This window comes from Motacilla alba, chromosome 1 (assembly GCF_015832195.1).
Source record: "Motacilla alba alba isolate MOTALB_02 chromosome 1, Motacilla_alba_V1.0_pri, whole genome shotgun sequence".
Classification (NCBI taxonomy): domain Eukaryota; kingdom Metazoa; phylum Chordata; class Aves; order Passeriformes; family Motacillidae; genus Motacilla; species Motacilla alba.
Window position 1 is genome coordinate 63742704 of NC_052016.1, and position 19843 is coordinate 63762546.

The window sequence follows — 19843 nt, forward strand, 5'->3', positions numbered from 1 at the left end:
AATGAAAATAAAGATTTTGTAGAAAGTAGTCATGCCTCGGCCTTTAGAGTCAAGGCAAGGTGGTCAAGGTGACTCAAGTACGTCTTACAAGATTTTTCTCATCAGAACACCTTTAAGGTAGACATGAAAACTAAACACACTGCTGATGGATTTCCATGACCATGAACAGCTATGTAACCATTAAAAATACAATAATTAGGACATAAGAGCATAATCACTTTTAACAGGCCTGGTTATACCCCCTCAATCTCACACAAGATTTAAATTTCCATAATGATATGATGACCTGCAGTTTGCAGCTGGAATAAAGACACAAAGATTATCTCTAGGTTGTAGTCATACTGTTATAATTATGCTGATGTCAGGGAAATGGAACAGCATCCCACTAAAAAGAGAAGCTGTACCCCACCAAAGCTTATTCCAGAATTAAAGAAGAACACCAGCAGCATCATAAAACAATATACTGATGTAAAACTGCATCCGCATAGTAGGCACACATCAGTGTGACTGTTTTGGTTAAATGGTATTCGCTCAGCTGCAATAGTTATATTGGTATGATCATCCATGTACAGAGCAGACTTTGAACAGTAACTACTACAAAACAGACCCATGAGAGAAAAATTATTATTTCTGGTTCTGTGGCAATAGACTGACTTTCATAATAATGCTTAAATATCATCCAGTATATTGTCACTTGTTTTATGTAAATAAAATCTTAATAAAAAGTGTAAAAGTTTAAATGACTAACACAATGATTCATTTTCAGTATGACTTAATGTTGCTCACATTCAACATACTCAAAGAGTATCTTTAAGGAAAAGGACGTTACAGTTTATATGTACATCAACCGATCTGGAACAGCAGTGTGGGTGTAATATTGACAAAGCCAATGATGCCAATAACATGTACTGTGAAGGTAGGAAACTGAGAAAAATTATCAGCTGTTACTCTTTCTACTTGTTGCCAATTCCTCCAAAGGACTGGAAACTAATGATTCTTTTCAAGTCCTTTACCCTCCTGCAGATGATAAGTTATTTGGCTCAAAAGAGCGTTTCCACATCTCATAGCACAAAGCCAGAACTGCCTTTCATCCACAAATGTCAGAATTACATTTAAAAAAAAGATTAGAGGAAGAATGTAATAAAGCCACTAAAAAGGGTTGGGTGAAGGTGGTCTGCCCTCCATCAGATAACACAAGACAGTTACGACTGGCAGACCTTAGCCCCAAGGATGATACTGTCCTGAGACAGAAAGAAGATCCCCAGAAGACAAAATCAAGGAGAAACCGGATGACAGAGCATTACCAAAGACAGTGGTCAACTGTGAGCAAAAGAGCTGCTGGACAGCAGCAGAGCAGTCCTGGAGTCCTAAGCCAAATTCCTCCTGAAGAAAAGAAGGGAAAATACTAAAAGCTACTTACGTTATATTGATGATTAGCCACTGGTTTATAGTTTGTGGTTACAGCTTTGTCCAGCTGCTGTGATAACCTTACAGGTTTAGAAGATTCTTCTATCTGTAATCTACAAAAGAAAAAAAACACCAAAAACAAACAAGAAAAAAAAGTTCAGATAAGCATACACTCAAAGTGAATTCTAAAAATTTGCAATTATGAACCAGCCATTATCAAGGATCAGTTGCAAACAATCTATAAGGCAAAACAGATGCACTCTTCTGAATTAAGTTCTTCTTACTCTATTTTTGCTTAAGGACACTGAACTATTAGGGTGCTGTATGCTACAGAAGATACTGAAATGCTGAAAATCAAACAGCTGTAGAGAAGATACTAAAACTGAACTTTGAACACAAATTTCACTGCAAAAGCCTAATGCTGAGATTGAAAAAAACCCCTCGCTCTTAAAAAAGATCAAACCCAACCCAAATGAATGCAGAATCTCACAGCTTACTCAGCTGAGGGATGAAAAAAGATTTTCATCCACCTCTGATAACCCATAACCTTCTCTTAGATATTGAAATGTAAAAACATAAATTTCTGTGACCTTTCTTTTGACGTTACAGTACAGTAAGAGAGTGCAAATAACAGTTTTAAGAGCATTATAAAGACATGAAGACAGAAAAATCTACCCAGCTTCAAATCAATGTGTAATCAAGTCTCTATCACACAGATAACAATAGGTGACCTTCAATTCTCTTTGGGAAAGACTCTCAGAAGGTCATTGGTTGAGGATATCTTGTCAAGCTTATCCCCATGTAATTTAAAGCTTCTGTATGTTGATGTAGAGGGAGTGTTCAATTTAATTCAGATTTAGCACTCAAGAATTTCTACTTGAAATGTAGAGGCAAGAAACCAAGCTCTAGAAAAGCACAGGACAATGGCCTTTCAGACACAATGGCTTTAAAGCACATCTGATTAACATGTTAATTATCAGTGAAGCAGTTTTGTTTCCAAATGTGTATCTTGTAGGCAGAGGAGTCAATTTCCACTAAATACAGTATAACACAGCCCAATAAATGCACAGTGATGCTTGCTTCCTTCCAAACAAAATTAATATGGTGACATTAATGCAAATAATAACTGCATGTTTACTAGTGTAAAACATACAAATTATAAAACTGACAGATCTTTAAAAACAACTGTAAATATTTGAGATCACTTATCTATTTTTGTAAAAATATCATTTACACCCAAAAAGATAAAATTTAAATTCAGTGTGTTTCTGAATTAACACCTGGACAACCTAAATAAATTACATTTGAAGGAAGTATTAAATCAAGAAATAAATTCTCTAGTTGTAGTGACTTGAAATGAAGAAAATCATTCCTCATAGCTGGTATTGCTGTCCAGTAAGTGGGGACAGTTTTTTCTCACACATAGATAAACTTGCTCCCTCTTGAATCTTTATATCATAAAACGTAGAATATGAGGCAACGGTTGCTTAAGAGTAGTTAAAACTACAGAAAAAAATGACAAGTCTGCAAAAGGAAGAAGGAAAATCAATTGGAAGGTAAATGAACAGTGAACATGTTTTGCTTATCACAAGAGTTTATCTTTTGGCCTTCAATCTAATTAAATGATTTTAAAGATTTTCTTCATCTGGTTACCAAAGACCTTCTAAACTCATGTTTCACAAAAGGCATAGACCAAAACTAAATCACTGTCTTTTCTACCAATCTGTCTTTTTCTCTACTTCTCCATTGCTTAATATTTTTCTTTTTGGTCCCAATGACTTTTTAAATTTTTAAATAGTTTAGCTTTAATTTTTACATAGTTTGGCTTAGTTCTTTTTTTTTTCCACTTCATCATGTTTCTATTGGTTAGGTCTGGAGAGTTTTCCAGTTCTTCCTTGCCTGTATTCTAGCTATTCTTCATCTCACTTCTCCCCCCATTTTTCCTTGATAAAGGAGACTTCCTGCTCAACCCATTTACTGATACTGCTCCTGTTCATGAGACAGGGGCTCCTTGAGACGAACTGGGAATTCTTGTCACCCTCTTCCCCTCCAAGGCCACTGCACCAACTTCACGTGCACCAGATTATTTGATTTGCAATGTAGCTCCAGAGTCCTTCTCGTAACAGCTACAGCACAGGGTCCTAACAATACCTAAATACATGAGATGGTGTCACGTTTTCAGGGAGCGCCAGGCATTCAACACTGACCTATCTTTGTGATTAATCCTCCTTGCACTGGGCTTCATATTCATTACTCTTTACAATGTAAATTAACAATATCTCTATTTCTTCAGGTACACAGACAAAGAACTCTTCAATGATGAATTGTCAGCCATGGACTTTAGACACCACTCATGTTCAAGGCCTCTTCCTGATCTGGCATTTTAAAATTACAATACAGGAAATTTCAACTCCCATTCAGTGCAGCTTCCTTAAATGAATTCTTCTTTGCACAAAAGTACATTACCAATTTATTTCTTAATATTTTTTCACTCCTCATCCAGGGTATGCATTTCAGCTCTTTTATGTTAACCTCCCAATTTCCAAACCAGTAGAAAACCAAATGTGTAAGGGAGCTAATAGACTTCTCAGAGGCCTCCCTCCAAAGGTTGATGGAAGTGAAGGTACATTTAACAAGTAAATTTCTCCAGCACATAATCCTGAAAACAAAGAAAAACTTACTGACTGCTTAGAAACAGAATGAAAGCCAATCAAGTGAAAATGGAGAGGGACCAACTGAGCTTGTTTGTGGAATGGCAGAAGACTTCAGAAAGATCTATACATAGCAAGTAACAAATGCATCAGCTACAAATGTATGTTTCTGGAATTTCAGAGATATTTGTGTTGTACTTTGATATTTCTTGCCAAAGGTTTCCAAATTACAACCACAGATCTCACAGATCTCAGATGGTCTTTAGAAAACTGGCTTACAGTAAAATGTTAACCTTTATTTTGGTTTCTACTGCTGTAGTGAGAGCTAAAAATACATGACATTCCTGATACTACTTTTTAATGCAAACAATTACAGCAGTGGCCACATGCCAATATGGAAATTTATAAGGGAAGCATGGTGACTCAGGAGGCAAAGCTTTTTATTAATAGCTTTTATTCTACACATGCATCTTGCTCTTCTCCCTAATGGCTGCCCTTCCCATTTATTTTACAGCAGCTTTCACGATTGCACAGAGCCTCAGGTTACCTTCCTTTACGTTCCTTCCACAGGGCTTGCAGGTGGAATATTGTCACACAATCCTACGTGGAATAATAGCTGATGCACATCTGGAATTGGCCTCACAAAAATGCATGAATAAAGAGACTGACAAACATGGTATAAACACCAAATTAGCAAGTGGTTCACGCGGGGATGAAGCACTGAAATTTGCTTAGCGCATTACAAAGGGTAGAGACAAACAGTCCATAATCATTTTGTCCAGATGATTTGTTGATACAGACACTATCTGCAGGGAAAATACAGCATGGTTGTTTGGTTTTTTTTCAAAATCATGCTGCAATTCTGTTACATTCAGAAAGTAGTATGTTGGGGGGAATATAATTGACTTTTTAAATTTGCATAGATGTTGTCTGAAAAAATTTGATTTAATATATAAATTTATACATTCCAGTAATTATACACTCAAAAATACATACCGAAAACTATAAACTGGAAATTGTACTAGCCTTTTAGATAGATGTTTTAACATGTTACAGATAGAATTACTTTTAATTATTTAAAATTTCTTAAACAGAACTTAAAAAGCAGTATTAACCAAGAATATCCGGTGGTGCTTTATGCAGAATTTTCTCATAGTGGACCTGCTGAATCTTACACTAAACTTCTGGTAGGAATAAAGAAAAAAATCAATAGATATTCTGAGTCACTGGTGACACTGATTTAAAGGAGCAGTGGCTTTTTACCTATTACTCTTTATTATGATTTGCACGAGTTAAAAGACGTAGTTATGGCTCTGAACAATACAAAAATATCCAAGGAATTAAATTTTACACTGAACTCTTGTTGAAATAGTTAGAGCCATATTTCATGCTAATATCTGGCCTAAAAAATAAAGAGAAAATGGAGATATTTTTTCCCCAAAACTGCCAATGAATTAGCAACGGAGCAGCCACCAGCCTGCACACTGTGGTTTTCTCTTCCACCCCCAAGATCAAATATAGCTCTTCCACCTTGAAATACAGCAAATAACCAGCATGGCATCAAATTCACCATGGTCATTTCCCAGCAAAACACATTTCATACCGCAGCTTTGATTTCATGACATTATGCTTATACTTGAATAAGGAGAAAAAAACACTCAAACAGACTGGAAATAATTCCATAGGACTTGGCAACATGTAGCAAGCTCATACAAGAAGACAGATGAAGACAGTATGTACATTCCTAGGAAGAGATATTCATTGTTTTTTAAATACATGTAATTTTCAGCAACAAAAAATAAATCAAAGACCTTTAGAACGGATAATCTACTGTGATTAATCCTTCGTCACAAAACAAATGTTTCAAAGATTTGAAGCAGGTATTAATCAGAAACACTGCTAGGGCTCGAATTCTTTGTATTTCTAAATAAACTATTTTCCAGACAAGAGAGGAAAGTTAATGTACCTTTTTGTGCTTGGCTACCTGTACACAGGGCACCGGTCACTAAGGAGTCACCCTTACTGATGAAAAAAAAGCAAAAGTTGTGTTTCTTCTCTCTCTGCAGTAACACCCAGCAGAGATGCACTGGAAGACTGCAGGCCCACGGCCCAAAGCTTTGGAGGGGAAGAAACACACACTCTCCATCTTTGCATAGTTTTGTAGCTTTTCTCTGATTGCTCACAGTAGTTCCCAGTCCAATACCAGGGAACTGAAAGCCAAGGACTAATTCTCTCATCGTCCCTTACTCAGTAATTTTGTACTAGAACCAGGCATTGACAGCTGCTTACATGAAGTTTCATGATGTCTGGTATGGGCCATGAAGCTATTTCTTTGCTTCCTTATTTCGCTAAGCATCCCAGACATGACAGAAGTAGGTACATCCTGAAAAATCTCATCCAAAACAAACTAATAAAATAAATGCAACAATATAGCCCCACACCTCCTCTTCTTTTGTTCATTTGGACTTCTGCACCTTGCTGAGGTTCAGGTAGCATGTCTTTTGACTTTCCCTCCAAGCAAGAATAGCAGTAATGTAAGAAGCAAGCAGATGATGAACAAGAGATGAACATTCTTATTAGATACTGAAACTTAAAAAGTTTCACTAGTTCTGTGAGAACTAAGGGACTTCAGCACCCTGTGGTGCACATGTTGCTAAAACAACCCCATGGCAGTGCTCAAGCACAAACAACATAGGAAATTACTAGAATGGCCACACCAGTAAAAACAGGCACTATCTAATAATAAGAATGACAATCTGTTGCTACACCAAACAATCTGTCATATATTCTCAAAGATAAGAACAACATGCAAATTCTGCACGTTGTGTTTCACGGCAAGGAGCCCTACTGTCTCACGTTCCATGGAGGCGGATGACAGCCTCCATCGCATGGATGAATCCACTGTTCTTCAGACACTCAGTGTTACTCCAGCGCAGTCAAAGCAAAGGGAGTCTGTCCCCATTTGTGAAAACTAGACACGCAGACAGAGAAGAGCATGAGCTGAATGAAAATGGCATTAAGAAGAGCATTTGCCAGCATTAAATAACTAAATGTTTCAGATTATTAATACAGGATATGATTTATAACTAATTTTAAGTCCTGAAAACCTGGCATTTCAAGGAAAGAGCTGTAATTATTATGTGTTCAGATATCAGATTTTTCTGAAGTCGACATCTTCAACTATATATGTTGAAGGGTAAGCGATGAATCACATGACAATTTCATGTCTAATTCTCAGACAGCCACCACAGTCACAACTGAAGACTCCAATTCTACATATTGTATCTTCCTCCAGTACAGAACATCAGATGATATAAATGGCAATTCAACAATAAGTAACAATTTCTTATGCATTTTATTTTCTGGATTGACAAAAAGTGAATAATTGATTAAAACAAATCCAAGTTTTCCTCTCTGAGTTTAGTATAGCAAATGACTAAAAGCTTCTCAGCTAAGCTTGTGTGAACAAATAATATAAAGATAAAACCTATTTTAGCATTAGTACTGATATAATTGAATAATTTTCTCTATTTGTTTGATGCACAACTTCAAACATGTTAAGTGATGCACTAATGCAATTAGCATGAAAAAAATTGTAACATCTGCTTGACATCACAGATATTTTTAATCAAGCTGATGTGTGTCTACAGATACTTCCACTGGAAGCATTCTGACACTGATGAAGTCAGGCTCTGGCATTGCCTGGTCCACACTGGGGACAAGGTGGAAGAGTTTTATCTGAGACTAAGTTCAAAAAGGAATCATACCTCAGAGGTATCTTCTATATTAAACAGCCTATCCATTAGAGCAGCTGACAAAGTTTGTTTCTTGTCCCTGCCTCCATTAGGTTCGTCCGTCCAGGTCTGGGTCTCTCTTTTGTTTGTTGCCTCCCCCTTTTACTCAGCACCCACCCCCTTTTCCAGTGAAAAAGGTCCATGACCAGATATCCTTAAGGGCAGAGATTCCCATTCAACCCTGTGAAGCAAGGCAGCCTCTGCACCCTCCTTGTCCTTTTAGGAGGACTTAGGTCAGGACTTGGGTCACAGCATCACCTCCTTGCCCCCCAGGTGAAAAGGCCCTTTCAGCACTGCTTAGGCTGTTGATTGATAGAAAATCACACAACCAACCACAGAACCATTTAGGTTGGAAACAGTCTTTAATTTCAACCATTAACCCAGCACTGCCAAATCCACTGCTAAACCATGTCTCAAAGTGTCCCTCCAGGCCTTTTAAATGTCTCCAGGGACGGTGACTCAATCACTACCCTTGGCAGCCTGTTCAATGCTTAACATCCACTTCAGTGAAAAAATGTTTCCTAAAATCCAATCTAAACCTCCCCTGGTATAGCTTGAGGTTGTTTTCTCTTATCCTACTATCTATTGCAAAGAAATGAACACTTCCTTATTACAATTCATGTACTCTGGAAGAGCAAAGAAGTTTGCAGCTTTGCAGTTGTTGAAAATGCCAGGATTTTGCCCTCCTTTCCAACCTATGGTCATTGCAGTCAATCGATTAGTGCCCAAAAGGAAAAGAACTCTCCGTTATTGGTTCCTGCCATACTTCCAGTATTTTCTTATTAATACGCATACCACGAACATCTCTGTTCTGCCCTGTTTCCTGCCCAACACAAGTGATAAGATCAAGTTCAAGAACAAGCAAAAGCAGAGCTAACGGGGAAGGTCTTCCCTGAGGACTAAGTCAGGGTAAAAGTGCATCCATGCACGCTCAGTTACAGGCTGTAGCTTCATATGGGGCATTTCATCTTAGTTTCTAAGTGGATTAAAACACAGCAGATTTTTATAACACAGGGCTTATACTTGTGGCTTATTCCAGTGACAGAAAGGTCTAAAATGAGGATGAAGTAAAACCTGGATGCCCATTTGTGTCATCCGGAGCATGTAAGGGTACCTTGACCACAGGCATGAGACAAGGTTTGAGACTGGTAGAGTGGTAAGGTACACCAAACAAAAAATTAGGCAACATGCCAGGAGAAATGGGAATGCAGGCATGATTTTGGGGAGAGATCTATAAAGAACTATGCAAATGTACATGACACACATCATTCCCACATGGAAAAAGAGAGGGAGGCAACACAGAGGCTGCAAGAGAAGGACAACACAATAGGAATGGCTGAACAGGCTGGTGCACATACTCCTGAAAAATAGCAAGAAAGGGGAAAAAGTAGGTTGAAAAGCTTTTGGGTTTGTTCAGCTAAGACACCCAGGTGACAATCCACAGGCCACCGCCTCTGAGCCAACCCTTTGACACTGGACACTGCAATTTATACAGCACAGGCAGATGCCAGCATCTCAAATACCGTAGGGATGAGTAACCATGGAGCAGATCCCGGCTCCGGGGGAAGCACCAGCAGCCTCACACGCCAATTACTAATACTAGAGAAGGTGATCTAGGAAAAGTGACTCATTAGAAACTAAGCAAGAGAGAAAGAGCCCAGCCCTTTAATTTTAACATTAATATTAGCTCCTGAATTAAAGCCAAATAAAGTCTCCTTTCTCACTTCCATTTTCAAAGATTCAATTTCCTTTCTCGCTCCTATTTTTCTCACTCCTCAAATTTCTCCACAACAAATGGATTAACATGCTAGACACGATTTCAATTCAGATTTTAGAAGAGGAATTCTAAATTCTGAATGAATATTATTAAAAGTAAAACAAATAGACTTGTCTCAAAATTACATAATCTTTGTTCTCCTGCCAAAACTCATCTGGTGTGCTTGGAGCTGTTTTGAAATCAATGGTAGAAGTAACAGGGATTTTTAGGTCTGGGCAACAAAAGCCAAATAGTTCTTGGCAGTCTGCAGATAGAGAAATCGTGCACATATTGCTAATGGGGACAAGAAAAGAGAATTTTAAAAATTAGTTTGTTGAGACAGAAAAGGTACATCTTTACCGTACTCTGAAAGGCCTAGCTCTTCAATTACTGGTAAAAGGGTGGATAATTTACAAGCTCAGTCAATTCACTCCACAATGAAACTGCTCACAGCTAAGGAGGTGGAAAGAAAGAGGCAGACTCTTGGCTACAAGTCCTCACAAAAAAAAAAAATCCCTACAGCACCTCAGCTACATCTCTTCAATGTGAACCTCTCCTCCCCTTCTGCAAAATGTCTTCATCAAGTTACAGCTGCCAGCACTCTGCCTCCAACTACACGCTGCCATCTCTAAAACTCCAATTCCCAAATACTTCACCACTCTCCTGATTGTTCTGCAAACAGCTATGGCATCTGGCTCAATTGGGGATCTTCCAGTTAAAATTTACTGTAAACAATTTAACAGTTTGTGACAATCTGGAAAACATTTGGACTGCTTCCCTAGAAAACCTAGCTGGCTCAAATCTTCAAGGTTTTTCTCTGTCTCTTCCTTCCTTAGCCTGCAGACTCTAAAATTCTGGATAGCAAGAACACCTTTTTGAGGACCCACCCCTCCCTTAATTAAAAATACATTCAGAAACGACCATCAAGAACTGCTGTAAAGGGCAAAGAAAGGCAGGTGCTGGGAGAATGTACTGCACATGCCCATGGGTTAATGACTATACACTGCCTTTGATAGCTTAGAGGGGAATCTTGCACAGTTCAGCTGCTGTTCAATGATTTAAACATATGGCTGCACTAAACTGCAGAATTAGTTCACACAGAACTGCTGAATTAACCCACCCAACACTCTTTCCTGCAAGCAAAGAGAATGAAATCAGTTTTAACTGAACTCTGAAATCATGCTTAATCCAAACAAAACCAGCATTAAATTAAAAAGAAGAGCTGGGTAGGTTCAGCAACCCTAGAAACCCTATACTACAAAGACCAAAGCAAATGCAGGAAAGAGACCTGTCTTTCTCCTCAGTTCATGTCAAAAAGCAGTCTTGCTCACCCCCCAAGTGGAAAATTTACCAATTTCTCCTGCAAGCCATGGGAAAAAAGGAGATAACACAGCACAGACTGAAAGATGCATCAGTTAAACCAGAAAACTGGAGATTTTTTAAAACTTCGATCATCATTCTTTCAGCCAATTGTATTTCCTTTGCCAGTAGTACAGAACTACTGCTCTGCTGCATTTGCTCAAGTAGTTTAATTACATTTTACCTCCTCCTATTTTGCAAAACAAGTGCTCTCCCAGCTCCCTCTCCCAATATATTACATACCTGCCCACCTCCACTGGAAAACCACTGCTGGATGTGCCTCACCTGTTCAAGTGGGAACTGTGCTCCCACAAACAGAGCAAGAGGGTATGGAGCTGCAGCAAAGCCAGAGGCAGACACCAGTTGTGTGGAGGGAGCCCAGCAAGGGCTGCGAGCTGCAGGACTGCTCTGCAGCTGGGAGGTGATGGCAATGGGGAAGAAGGGCCACCAAAGGGTCACCTGTCAGAGGACTACACTCCCGCTTGCCAGGTTGTGAAGGAAGGTTTTATAGCAGCCCTGCATCATTCAATTCTGTTTGAGTCACCCTCCTCAAGGTCCGGTCTTTGAAATGCTGCTGCAGAGGGCAAACTTTTTATTTTCTTAAAAAGCCTTAACTTGCCTTCTGTGCATCATCTTCAGGGTGGTGCTTATCAAAGCCACAGCTGTATCACCATTAGCCCAAATAAAAGCTCTCAGTATAATGAAAATACCTTCAGGATCAGGTGCTGTGGCTCAAGACTCAGCTTCAAGCTCTGCTATAGCTTTAACCCAACAATTCTCAATTTATTTTAAAACAGCTTTCTTTAAAAAGCACACTGGTAACCACAAGGCACAACAAGGACATGACTAGGTTTTAAGGCAACTGAGTCCAGAAATTGTTAAGATTTCATTTTGCATTTGAAAAATATAACTTAAAAAATAACTCAGCCTTTGTTTCGAAGACAAAACCAATAAGCTTAGTAGTTCAGAACATCATCTTTGAAACGCGCCCTAGAGAGCTCACTTGTTAAGAAATAAACTTAGCTCCATGTACTTTGAGGTCTGTTACATTGGTATTCTCTTAATTAGAGATTTTCAGAAGAGTGCATCTTATTTGTGAGCACAATGAAACTCACCCAGACTTTGTGAAGCCATACCTATTCTGTTATTAAATAAAAAAACCCAAAGATTTGATTACAGATTTGTCTGGCATGACAAATTCCAAAAACAGTTAGTGGCTGAAGCACAAACATTGTCTAGCTTCCCCAACAGGAAGCTGGATAATTGGGTTTTCCATAAGACCTGTGTGAAAGCAGACTCCATTCACGTCCAGTTTGGTTGAGTATGTCTTCCACAGGGAAGTATGGGGGGTGGGAGGTGGGGGAAGAGTCGTGAAAGAATTTTCAGGGCCACTGTATTTTAAAGCTTGATTTGCACAGTGTTCCTTAATTAAACTTGAGGTTGCAATTTTAAAAAATGCATTGCATACAAGAAGAAATGCTCCACATAAATTTCACTGGTTTGTCATGAACTGAATTTGATAGTCAGTAATCCAAACATGAAATGTAATGTGAAACCATAATTACTGAGAAAAGTATCAGTTTCCCCAAAACTTCTATAGTTTTTGATTCAGTGTGTGTGTGTTTCTCAAATGGCAGTGTAAAACAGTGTCTATCAGGGCACTGAATCTGACAGGGATGGGATGAGCCTCCCCCACAGCAGCCCCTGAAGTGCCTGAGCAGCACCCACACAACACCAACACCCCCAGGAGCCAGGAAGCTGGGAGTGGGCAAGAGGTTGAGAGGGGATGCAGTCAAGACAGCTGACCCCAGCTGACCAAAGGGATACTCTGTACCATATGGTGTCATTCTCAGCAATAAAAGGTAAGAGAAATGAGGAGGATGACATTCCTTATGAAGGCATTTTCTTCTGAAACAGTTGCTGTGTGCACTGGCTTCCCGTAAAGTTGTCCCCATAAAGTTGTCCAGCTTCCCATAATGTGGCTGGACATCGCCTGCTGATGGGACGTGGAGATTAAATCTATATTTTTGTTTTGCTTCCACACACAACCTTTGCTTTCTTCCATTAAACTGCCTTTAACCTGACCCATGATATTTTCCATATTATTTTTTTCCACTGCCCTGATGAGGTGGGAGTGTGAGAGAGCAGCTGGGTAGGCATCTGGCAGCCAGCCAAGGTTAACCCACCAGACATAAAAACGCTAAAAAAATTGTAACTTTATAAAAAGTTAGCTCAGTATAGGGAAATATTTAGAGCTACAAATGTTTTAAAAACACTTAACATCAATGGGAGAAGTTCTCTGGCAGAGAACACATAACATAGGTCAATATAGATCAGGCTCAGAATGATGTGAACTGCTGGATATCTGCTCTTTCTTCAGTGGTATACATGGCATACTGCCAAGAATGCGTCCCTGCTTATGGCAGAGGTTTGGAATCACGTGATCCTTAAGGTGCCTTCCAACCCAAGCCATTCTTTGATTAGATGAAAAAGAAGTGTTCTTTTTTTCTACTGATATGTCTCCTATTCAGTTCATTTTAGTTTACATGGTCATCTTGAAAGACACTTAATAATTTTTGTTGTTATTATTTATTGGCTTTGTATAAAAACAAAATTATAAGCATCTCTAGGGGAAAAGAGAAACAAATCATTTTTTGTGAAAGTTATGAAAGCTCTTTGGAGCTGTTTCAAATCCCATGGGACATCAATTTTTAAATTCTAGCTCTAAGTCTAGAGGAGGTTAAGACACTCTAGAGAAAAGAACTGGAGAACAGATTTATTTAAAAATCTCCCCAAAAACCAGCTGTAGCAAATATTTAATAATTAAAATGTAGAAAACAGTCAAGCAATTACTCAGAAAGGTAAGAAGCCCAACAGGTTTTTTTCCAAACAGATACTTTTATATCTGCAATACTTTTTGGACTACTTGATCTGCTCACCACATCCTTTAACTTAATAACTCCACAAGACTTTGGAGGATTCACACATCCTTCACTGCAACAGGAAATCAAACATAAATTACCTACCACTTTCTTTATTGCTAGAGCCGCAAACATTTTGTGCTAAATGGGGAGAAGAAAATGCCTCTGCAAGCCTGCTTCCCCAGCTATGCAGAGCCTCAAGACCTCTATGACATTTCAGGCCAAGTACCTCCTGCTTTAGAGACTACAGGATCTCCGAGCCAAAGATGACAGGTACTATGCACTGTATTCTCTTCTGCATTTGGCTTAGCAGAAGCAGAACACAAAATGTTTATATGGCCTTCATAATTTTGGAAAATCCTTCATTCTGAAGAAACCAGGAAACTTCTTTTTCATAATGGAAAAAATGCCAAATTTCGCAAAATGCTGTTATAATTAATTTAAAATTCCTCTCCACTTGATAAATGAAGAAAACAACTGTCCATTGCTTCTTCTCAAGTGCAAATTCTATTAATGGCTACATGAAAACTAGGTTTACAAAGGGGACCAGCAGCATGCTGCTTTGTAATACAAAAGGGCCAATGAAAAATAATAGCATATAAAAATACCAAATAATGAACAATGTAGTTTTGTGCATTGAAACAACGTGCCTTTACAAGAGGTGTTCTGCTATGCCATACCCCAGGTAACACATGAAATGAACACTTTATTGCAATGAAATACAAACAACCTGAAATGGGACATCTCCTTTGTACATGTTCCATGACAGACGGTACTGGAATGGTATTTGCTGCAAACCACATTAAATCAGTTTTAGAAACTAAATTTCATCAATGAACAGATTGCACCATCTGCTTCTACTAATATATATTAGAGAATGTGTATTTTCCATAGCTGCATATTTACTCTGTAATCAGAAGCCTATGAGACAAATAGGTATAGCTTAGCTACAGAATGGCTGAAAAGCATCATCATTTGGGAATGTCAAGGGGGAAAATCAAAAAAGCACTTAGGTTATTGAAGGCTGTGCAATGAAGTAATGAAAGGAAATTAGGCAAAAGAAAATTTAAGCAGCACACTGGGACACTAACAGTCATTGCAGTGATGAGAGAAATACAAATGCAAAAAGCGTAGATGCAAGAGTTTCTTACTAATAACATGTAGAAAAAAAAAAGAAATAATCTTTCAATTAAAGCCTAAGTAGGGGTGTCTGGAAATCTAAATTTTTATTGCATTTTTTTTTGTGTTTTCAAGAAAAAAACGGTTCATATTTGAATCAGGAGGTAAGCCACTGACATCTCACACACAAGACCCCTTCTTATAAGCACCTGAAAAGTCAGGCTGACACATTGCTGTGGCATTTTGTGGCACACTGATATAACAGCAACGCAAAAGTGAACCTGAGGAAAAAGCTTGAGAAGCCAGGGTGAGATTTCACCAGTATTATTCTGTGTACCCTCACTAGCAAGGATGGTTATTTCCTGGAGAGTACAATACCAACTGCAATTAATGAAACAGTATTTCATTATAAATTGTGGTCTTCTCTCTGAAAGGACAATAAAAGAAACAAGAACTATTGGGGCACTAATTTTCCCTGCTATAAATGAACAGAGGAATGTAACAAGTTATATTCTAAGAAAAAAAAAAAAAAAAAGAGTAGAACTCTTCAGAGCCAAAAAATAAAATAATGAGATATGAAGGTATGACTGAGGAGTATGAATTCATAAAGTCCAGGAATAGGGAACAACTGTATGATGTGAATACCAGGAGTAGCAGGCATTAGGTCACAGAAAAATCCCCAGCAAACTGAGGAAAGCAGTTCTTCAGACAACTTGTAAATAAATGGCAGAATTTCTTGATGCAGAATATTATGAATGCTACAAGTGCATATGGGTTCCCAAAAAATAACTTTATTGATGACTACTAAAAACCAGGACAACACAACAGTCCTTGAGATCTTGTCCAGGACAAGCACAGTGTGCTGGATTTAGCAGGAAAACTGGGAAGACAAGCACTCCCTCTTTCCATCGAGCAGAGTGAGGCACTCCCTCTGCCATGCCCTCCTGCCAGTATCCAAAGTGAGCAGCCACAGCCTGCTCTGTGTCACTAAGCACAGCTCCATGCAGGTCTGAAGATCTGGATGTGCCAAGCACTCGCTCCAGCTCAGTACAATTGAGACTCCAGAAAGAAAAACACATCAGACACCGCTGTGATTTTTTTCTCACAATCCTGAGAAATATTAATTACTGGGACAGTAATCATGTTTCATAAACAGCTGCTGCAGATAAGGAAAGAAAAATTAATCTCATGCTACATGTGTGTAGATTTAATTAGCTTCTGCTCAAAGGTACGTCTTAAGAGAAGGATGGGATCCAATACAAAAACACAAAGGCATTATATTGCTGCAATCCTAATGTGGAAGTAAGTCAAAGATCTAGAAGAAAACTGAAAGGAAGACTTTCTGAGTTGAGTATGTATTATTTCAAAACCAAGGCTTTTGACTTCAGAGTCTTGCAGGTGAAGCAGGATCTCTTATGACCTATATAGACAAAAACGAAAAGAATATGAACCTGGACTTTGCCTGAAACTGGGAAGTGACCATGCCACAGAATTTCTGTCAGGACATTCAGAAGAGCACCATCAGTTCACTTGCCAAAGCAGAACTCGTCAGCTTCTTCATACCTCTATTTCCTCACTCTAAATCACAGCATAAAATCGACCTCTCAAAGTGCAAAGCCTTTTAAGACCCTTGGGTACAGGCATTTACAGAGAGTATTAACAAACCCCAGTGGGCCATGCCACGACTATGTCAATGAACACAGAGGTGTAGCACTTTGGAATAAAGTGCAAGCTAAACAGTTAAGCCAAAACCAGTCAAAAGAGGAAAAAGTGAAACATTTATTCCTGCTGGCCAATGAAACTGCAGAGAAATTAAATTACTTCTTCAAGAAGGACATACATGACAAAGCTGGATAATTACAGGCATGATAGAAATGAACTACAAGAATAAAAATAGAGTTAAAAAAAAAGTTTGTGGGTTAGCGTATTATTTAGAATGAAGTAACATAGTCATGACTTAATGAGGATAGCCTCAAGAAGGGAACCCTACGCATCCATACAGACATTTAGATAGGCCCACCTCCTAAAGCTAGAGAAAATGAAGAATGAAAATGTAGACAGAAACACATGACAGATAATTGGAAGGGTTTTGGAAGTTTTTTGAATAATCAAGAAGTCATAATTACCTAAAGAAAAAAGGATTTCTTCAAAAAGGAATAAAGGCAGAATGGGGAGGGAAAAAATAACCAAAAAATATAAAGGAGATGCCCATTAACAGCCTTCCTAAGATACTAATTTTCTGTACTTCACTTAGGAGAGGGACAACAGATAGAATTTTGTCTACTTGGAATTCTTAGATAAACACACTTTCATTTGTAGGTGGACATCATGAAACTACTATTGCACTCTAATCTCCATCCAGAAGACAAAATAGGGCATCATGAAGGATAATTCAATGAGGAACAGAAACTGTGGATGGATTCAAGTATCTCTTTCTTGTATCCTGAGGAATGTTTTATGGGTTTTTTGTTGAGTTTTTTTTATGTCTAGAGCTTCATCTTCCTTGACAAGCGACTACTAGCTGCTTTGCTTGAGTTACTTTGATGGAGTTGTTTCTAAAAGGCTCCTATTTGCTGCAGCAAGAAGCTGTATCTGAACAAGACTAATTTTCTCATCTAGCTTTTAAATCCTCTAAAAACGATTTTTCTTCCTCTTCTTTATTAATATTGCAATGAACTGAAAGTACTTCTGCATTTTGCCAAAACTTCAACAATCTTTAACTTCAGAAAAATTCTGAACAAAACCAAAGCAAAACATTATGTTTTAAAAAGTAAGGAAGATGCCTATACTCTGAATGAAGTTACTGATTTATCTTAATAGAAGACAAAAAGGCAGGGTGCACTGATTGGCTGGTCCCTGAGAGCTCAGAGCAGATAACTCTTTTTAGCCTCAATTCCTTTGACAGGGGACTTTCAATTCATACATAAAAGTGAAGTGAAAGCCAGGTTCAATTTATTTTATTCTGACATTAACTTAGTCCAGGGCAATTGCTTGTGTTCACAGTGATTAACAAAGAGAAGAGATGTAACTGTCAAACCCGTGTTAGAAGCCAGGTTATCTGAAGAGCACCTGGAGGACAGAACAACACTTAATCATTCTGAAGGGAGTGCTGCAGAATGGATGGCCTCCACATTGCATTCTATTTCAGGGGAAAATCCCTCACTATTATGGCAGGATCATCTTTGCTTACATAGTAAAAGCAGACCCATGAGAAAAGGACAAGATAATTGAAAAAGCAAACCAAATACTATATGATCACAAACCATAGCTAACACATGGGATTCTGCACCACCATTAACGGGGTGATTTAATAACTGCTGCGCTTGATGGAAGTCTTCCTTGATTTGATAGGATTTAGGGACTAGGCCCTAAAAGCTCCTAGTAACTACTTGGCTAGTGCAGCATGACATGAATTCACAATATTGTTTGAATTCTGCCTTTTAAATTTTGCTAAATAAATGTCTTGTGCATCAGTCACTTCTTATACATACACAGAAATACATCAAAAGACCTTAGCAAACAACAAAGCTGACCATGTAACACGATGCTTCCAATTACTTCCAAAAAGGACACTGGTCTTTCTGAACTTAGTAAGAGCTTGTGCACTTGCTTTTCAGCAAGTTTCAGATATCCATACCAAGTATTACTTCTGTTTTGCATGCACCAGATTTCCTAAATCCTAGACTTGAATTATATGTTTATTCTTTTATTAAAATAATGGCACATGTGACATGTGGGCAAATATGCTTATAACTCTTCATCTTCCCTGGATGATACATAGGACACTTGTGCTTCACTCATCAGCTTCTGAAATGGATCTGCCCATAATCTTCAAATTACTTCATGCATAATTAGGCAATTCCTGATTTTCATTACTCATGTTCATTGCTGCAGCATTTACATAGCACCAATCATACAGCTGCCCATGTGCAGATTGGAACACACCACTAATTACATACATTTCATTTGGTTATACTCCTCTATAAGTGAGGTTATGGTTTCCAAGGGCCAGTTCCAAGCTCATATCCAGATGTTCGGAGACCAGAAAGTCCCTGAGGTGTAAAAACTCATTTGAATTTACTGACCCTTTTAGGGAAATAAAACCACAAATAAAGTATGTCTGCCATTTTATTTCCTAACTTGTGTATCTACAGCTAAAATATGACAGCTTGGATTCACTAGAGCTGGTGATGCTTTACCTGTGATTCCTTATATATAATTTTGAAGTATTTTTTAAAAATTATATTAAAAGAAATTACAGTTTGAAATAATTGTTGGAAAATAGTAACAATAGATCAGTTTATCATTTGTTTGCTCTTTTCTCATCAATTTAGATGAATGATTGTGTCTGTTTAGACCAAGCAGCTGCTTTTCAAGCAGCTTTTACAAGTCTTACTTTCCTTCATACAGCTGAAGTCTCATTATATATGCAGAAGACAAAAGTACAATACTATTTATTGTCCTCTGTTTAGCCAGATTCAAGACTTCCACAAATGCTATGCTTAGGTAATTAAAGCAAGAGAAGCATTTCTTTCAGCTGTACTATGCACACATATAAGCACGGAGTGTAACAGAAAACAACTTAGATTTTTAAGAGCCTATAAGGCAATTAAACAAATAACTGCCATATTCCAATCTATGTTCTGCCAAATTTTGTAACATAAGTACAGACTATGCAGCAGCTAATATACTTCACTGAATATACAAAACAATCGCTCACTTTCCATAAGCATTGGCTCTTAGGTCTGTCAGGAACAAAAACCTATATGCTCACAGTGGCTAACATCTATCATTTACTCACCTAGCATTTCACTTACATACACCTTAATGAAATAA

General features: G+C 38.2%; 1 protein-coding gene across 1 annotated transcript in view; it reads right to left on the reverse strand.

Moving 5' to 3' along the window:
• Nucleotides 1–19843, reverse strand: part of GTF2F2 (general transcription factor IIF subunit 2) — an 87000-nt gene that overhangs the window by 16690 nt on the left and 50467 nt on the right. Inside the window, exon 7 of the mRNA XM_038126809.1 lies at nt 1421–1520. Within this exon, the coding sequence (XP_037982737.1) occupies nt 1421–1520 (100 nt within the window). The remainder of the gene's footprint in view (nt 1–1420; nt 1521–19843) is intronic.